The following is a 6,026-nucleotide window of genomic DNA, read 5'->3' on the forward strand; positions in this document are numbered from 1 at the left end:
TCATCTGCCCCTTGAACTAGTTCAAAAAGCTTGATTGGCCCTCTGAACTTTCAAATGTCCCGATAGCTCCCCGAACTTGCATAAAATATTCAGTTAGCCCTTTGAACTTGAGCAAAATGTAATCAATTGATCACTCGGTTGTAAAAAAGTAAGTTAAATGTAGAAGATGTATATTGTATGAGTTTTAAAAAAAAAAGTAAAACGACCAAAATTGGGGTATGCGGTTCTAATATTAGAGAAGACAAGTTTTATGTAATAACATTCTAAGATGCGTGGTATACATCTTCAGCAATTAACTTACTTTTTTTTTTGCGGCCAAATGATCAATTGATTACATTTTATGTAAGTTCAGGAGATTAACTAAATATTTTATATAAATTATGAGAACTATCAGGATACTTTGAAAGTTAAGGGACCAATCAAACTTTTTGAATAAATTCAGGACAAACGATGTATTAAGCCATCGTTTGAAAGGTTTATTCTATATAAATATTATAGATCAAGAGGTGCTAGCACACGCAATTAATTTGATTATTTGGGACAACTATCACTTAATAATAATAATAATTAATTGCAAAATGAGGTTCATAATTTACTGCAACTTGTCTAACACATAATATTAATTAATAATAACAAAGTTTTGCATAAATTCCCAATCCGATCCTTAAGTATGAATTCACCATATTATTGAACCACTAATAGAAAGAAATTAATTTGCAGAAAATGGAAGTTCAAATCATGTTCAAAGAAATCATAAAACCCTCTTCTTCAACTCCTCAACATCTTAAAAACTACAAACTCTCTCTTCTTGATCAATTAGCTCCTTCTTTTTACATTCCCATCATTCTCTTTTACCCCTCCACACCTCAAACTTCTTCCAAAGAAAAATCCGATCGCTTGAAAAAATCCTTTTCGGAAACCCTAACCCTATTCTACCCTCTCGCAGGACGAATGAAAAACAACTATTCCATTGATTGCAACGATGAAGGAGCTTTCTACGCCGAAGCTCACATTACCGGAGAAATGTCAATGATTCTTCAAGATCCCCAAGTTGAACAACTTGAAAAGCTATTACCATTCAATTCACAGGAGATGAGCTCCAATGGGGAAATCCTAGGGGCTCAGGTGAATCATTTCAATTGCGGTGGAATGGCTATAAGTATTTGCATTTGCCATCAAACTGCTGATGCTTCGACTGGAGCTTCCTTTGCCACAACATGGGCGAGGATTGCCTCCGGAGAGGCGACTACTAATATTAAGGGGACGATTTATGATTGCACATCCATATTTCCTCCGCAGAAAACTGAAGGCATTTCATGGAATGAATTTGCAGAGAAAGATCTATTGAGCAATAGTGTAATGAAAAGATTCGTATTTGATCGTTCCAAGGTAGCAACTTTACGAGAGAAGGTAGCAATTGGATGCTTAGACCTTCCTTCGCGGGTTGAGACACTTACTGCAATTATCTGGGAAGCTGTTTTAGAGAGTACTAATATTAACAATGCAATAATTGCTGTTAATCTTCGGAAAAGAATGATTCCGGCATTGCCAGAACTATCACTCGGAAGCATAAATCAGGCGGCGTTTGTGAATTGTTCAAAGAATGAAAACCGGATAGACTACTACAATTTAGTAGGGAAGATTCATGAGTCGATTGGGATGATGAAGAATGATTATATAAGGAAGATTCACGAAGGAGGTAGGTACTTTGAAGTTTTGAAGGATCTTGCGGAAAACCCTATGAATGTTTTTACATTTAGCAGTTGGTGTAGATTTCCATTTTACGAGGTTGATTTTGAGTGGGGAAAACCCGTATGGGTAACAACTACTCTAAAGTTCAAAAATTCTGCATTTTTTATTGACACAAAAGATGGCGAAGGAATAGAAGCATGGGTGACGTTGCCAAAGAAAGACATGGTTAAATTTCAACAAAATCCTAACCTATGTGCCTATGCTTCCTTCAACCCAATTATTTAGGAAGAATTTTTAATGTACATCTGTTATAATACATCTGCTTAATTAAAAGACGGAGGAAAAATGATTGGCGTTAAGAAATAAATATATATAAGTGGCTTTTTTATTGGCCAGGTCTAGATCAATAAGTTTCATTAATATTAATACCAATAATATACTATTATGAAGTGTTGATATCTTTATTAATTGGCTGAATATGTCATCGAGTAGAAGTAGGAATTTTAAATTGAGTTTTAACTTGGGATTTCATGTTCTAATGTCAACTATTGATTATAAAATTAATTGCTGTAATTTACTAAATTTTAGAAATTTTTAATGAAAGATTGGGACGCGATTAAGAGGTTAGACATCCCAACTAGGTTGGCACCCCTAACGCACTTAATCAACCCTGAATATTATTAATAAAAAAAAGAAAATTACAAGAGGGGGAGAAAATTAAAGGAAACGAATATGAGCAACATTACAAAGGTCATCGAAAACATGAAATTGACAAAAATAAGGCGCAGAGTGCCACCAGTGGAGCGCTGATGCAGATTTGCCAAAACAGGCAAGACGATCCGCAGCTTGATTACCTTCCCTGAAGATATGAGTGATTTTGCAGTTCATAGACGAACAACGTGATAAGCAGCTTAACCATTCTTGCTTAATCCTCCATGGAACCGCAGTAGATTTTTCACTTAACAACTTAACCGCATATGTCGAGTCCGATTCAATCCACAAATTGTGCCAGCCTCTTTCCCAGGCAGCTTCAATAGCAAAGGCGATCGCCATCAGTTCAGCCGTGTGAGCATAAGAATCGGCAATGGGAAAGGCGAAACAGCCCATTACAAAACCTCTTCCGTTTCTGAAAATCCCCCCAGCGCCAGCGATGCCAGGAGCACCCTCAGCAGCCCCATCGGTGTTAACCTTAATCCAGCCTGTCGGGGGCAGACACCAGCGCACCGTAATGAAGTCCGGTTCCGGAGGTGGCCTGACCCGAGACGTTGAAGAGGAGGTCAATTTAGGCTCATGGAAGAGGAAGAAGAGACGGTTCAGAAGAACTTGGATTGAAGGGAGGTCGTTTTCAAACACAGCCAGGTTCCTGATATGCCAAATATACCAAACCGTAGTAACCGTCGCCAAGTTCCACAAGCTGCGTTTCTTCGATCGGAAGCCAACCGCTCTAATAACACTAAATAAAGCCTCAAAAGTAGTCACAAAGCAGAGAGTAACCGCAAAGTTATTAAAGACCATCGCCCAAAGACGTCTCGCAATCCAACACGTAACAAAAAGATGATCCAAAGTCTCGATATTGCAATTACACAAGGCACATCTCGAAGCAAGAGAGAAGCCGCGTACCTGAAGATTAACCTAAACCGAAATCTTCCCATGAATTACCAGCCAGCAGGCAAACGAACGTCGAGGAGGGACAAATGCATTCCAGATAAAGCGATTCCAAGGAACCGCCGGCGAAATAGAGCGGAGCGAGCTGTATAGGGATTTTGTCGTAAGTTCTCCCGACATGGAACGTTTCCAAATGCAGGTGTCGGTTCCATCCCGATTACCTTGAACCCGAAGAATACGAGTCTGAACTTGTTCAGGAAGTTGATCCAAGTTATTCCACGAGTTATCCAACCTGTAATTTCGCACCGGCTCAAAAAGTGTGCGCTGATTTTTAGGCGGGATGCCGAGCTGATCAGCGACAGACGGGGATATCCACGAGTCGGTCCAGAAATTTAGCCGGGAGTTGTCTCCGAACCACCACACAATGTCCTCTCTAACTTGTTCATATACCCTCCTCATGGAAGACCATGCCGACGAGTTTGAGATGTATGGATTTGGTAAGCCTGAATGCGTGTGAAAGCGAGTAATCAGAAGCTTAGGGATGAAGCCGTCGCCCTTTAAAAGTTCCCAACTGAACTTCCCAAGAAGTGCTGAATTAAACATACCCATGTTTTTAATTCCCAGTCCACCACACTCTAAAGGTTGACAACAGATACGCCAGGCAACAGTGCAAAGTTTCTGTTGATCCCTATTTCCCGTCCAAAGTAAATTCCGGAGGGCTTTATCAATTTTTTTGATAAGCGAGGTAGGCCATCTGTAAACCATGAATGAGTGAATCAAAGCTCCCGTTAAAGCCGATTTAATTAGAGTGAGTCTGTCCGCCAGAGAAAGCGCTTGCCCTTTCCAGAGATTGAATTTAGCAATAAAGCGATCCATTAAAGGTTGCAAAAACCTTGCCTTCGGGGCCCCCTGAAAAGCGGAACACCAAGGTAATTGAAAGGTAAGCTCGCACGCCGAATTCCCAATATGCCGACAAGTCTGTTTTGTCGCTGAATGTTGATCTGATTCCCAAAGAACACCTCAGATTTTTCCCAATTAACCGTCTGACCCGAAATTGCTGTATAGAAATCAAAAAGATCCTTGATGGACTTCACGTTCTTTAGGGTAGCCCTAGCAAACAACAACATATCATCTGCATAGAGGAGGTGCGAAGGAAAAGAAGCTTGCATGTTATATGTCATAGTCTGAAACTGATTGTTCCTGACCAGCTTAGCCAGCCACCGGCTAAAAAAGTCTTCAGCAATGCCAAAAAGAATCGGGGAAAGAGGATCGCCCTGTCGCACACCACAAGAACAGCCAAAAAACCCCTTAATTCCGCCTCCCAGAGCAATAGAGATTCTAGCTGATCAAAGAACTTCCAAAATCCAGTCTCTAAATTGCAATGAGAAACCAAATGGTTCCAGAACAGCCAAGAGGAAGTTCCAATCAAGTGTATCAAAAGCCTTTCTAATATCAATCTTCAAGGCCATGTTACCACCATAACAGTTTTTATTCAACATGTTAATACCTTCAGAAGCCGCAACAATACAATGATGAATACTTCGACCAGAAATAAATCCGAATTGATTGTCAGACACAATACGAGAGGCAATAGGGGCCAGCCTGTCTGCCAGAATTTTCGAGATAATTTTATAATTGAAATTACCCATAGCAATTGGCCTAAACTGTTGAATTTCTATAGCATCAGCAGATTTGGGAAGCAGAGTCATAATACTGGAATTCATCCCCGGCAACATGTAGCCCGAAGCAAAAAAACTCTGAACCATCTTACAAAGATCCGCACTAATTATGTCCCAATAATGTTGATAGAATACTCCCCCGAAGCCGTCAGGTCTCGGAGAACTATCTCGGTTCAGATCAAAGACCGCAGACCTAATCTCATCAACCGAAGGCTGCCGAGTTAAAAGCTCATTATCCATCGATGTGACGCAAACCGGAATTACCTCAGTGATTGGGGCATGGTCGACTAGAGGCCTGCTGCTTGTGAACAGACTTGAATAATAATCCACGACATGCTGTGCGGTCATATTCTCATCGTTGACCAGGACACCATCAATAAAAAGGGTATCAAGAGAGGAATGAGTTTTCCTACCCTTAGCTGCGCGATGGAAATAGCTCGAGTTACAATCCCCCGCTTCAAGCCACTTTTCTCTACTTTTATCCCGAAGGAGAAGCTCCTGTCTGAATAACTAAAGATCTAAATCTTGTTTTGCTTCCACTTCATGCACACGGTTTACCTCATTTAGACCCTGAGAAGAAATAACTTGTTGTATACTCGAGAGGCGCGAATTTGCAGCTGCTATATTATTCTCAACTCTGCCAAAGATCTCTCTGTTCCAGACCCGGAGCTTAGCCCTTAAAGATTTCAGTTTGTAGCAGAAAAGTTGTGCTGGTGGTAAAGAGACATGAGTACCTTGCCAGTGCGCAAAAACCAAATCCCGCAGCGAGATATGGGTAGTCCACATGGAAAAGAACCGAAATCGGGAATGCCTTACAATACCATTTTTGCAAACTAATAACAAAGGACTATGATCTGATTGGTAGCGGGAGAGAGCCGTACAGCTGATAGTACTCCAGGAATCAACAAAATCCTCAGACACAATAGCCCTATCAAGTCTACTTTCAACATGTTCAGTGCCAAACCGACCGTTTGACCAAGTGTACTGCAAGCCTGCATTAGCCACTTCGATAAGCTCACTGTTGTTAATAAAATCACGGAACTCCCTACA

The 6,026-nt window shown here is 40.7% G+C and overlaps 1 protein-coding gene across 1 annotated transcript; it reads left to right on the top strand.

The window, feature by feature from the left end:
• The first annotated feature begins 723 nt into the window (after window positions 1-723).
• On the top strand, window positions 724-1,977 carry LOC136217056 (stemmadenine O-acetyltransferase-like). Its single transcript, XM_066003641.1, has one exon. It carries the CDS (start codon window positions 724-726, stop codon window positions 1,975-1,977), a length of 1,254 nt encoding a protein of 417 aa, XP_065859713.1.
• Window positions 1,978-6,026: the final 4,049 nt, after the last annotated feature.

The sequence above is a fragment of the Euphorbia lathyris genome, chromosome 1, assembly GCF_963576675.1.
Source record: "Euphorbia lathyris chromosome 1, ddEupLath1.1, whole genome shotgun sequence".
Taxonomy (NCBI): Eukaryota; Viridiplantae; Streptophyta; class Magnoliopsida; order Malpighiales; family Euphorbiaceae; genus Euphorbia; species Euphorbia lathyris.

Excerpts from the sequence above, each read along its gene's own strand:
- LOC136217056 (XM_066003641.1), top strand. The coding sequence starts at position 724 with ATGGAAGTTCAAATCATGTTCAAAGAAATCATAAAACCCTCTTCTTCA.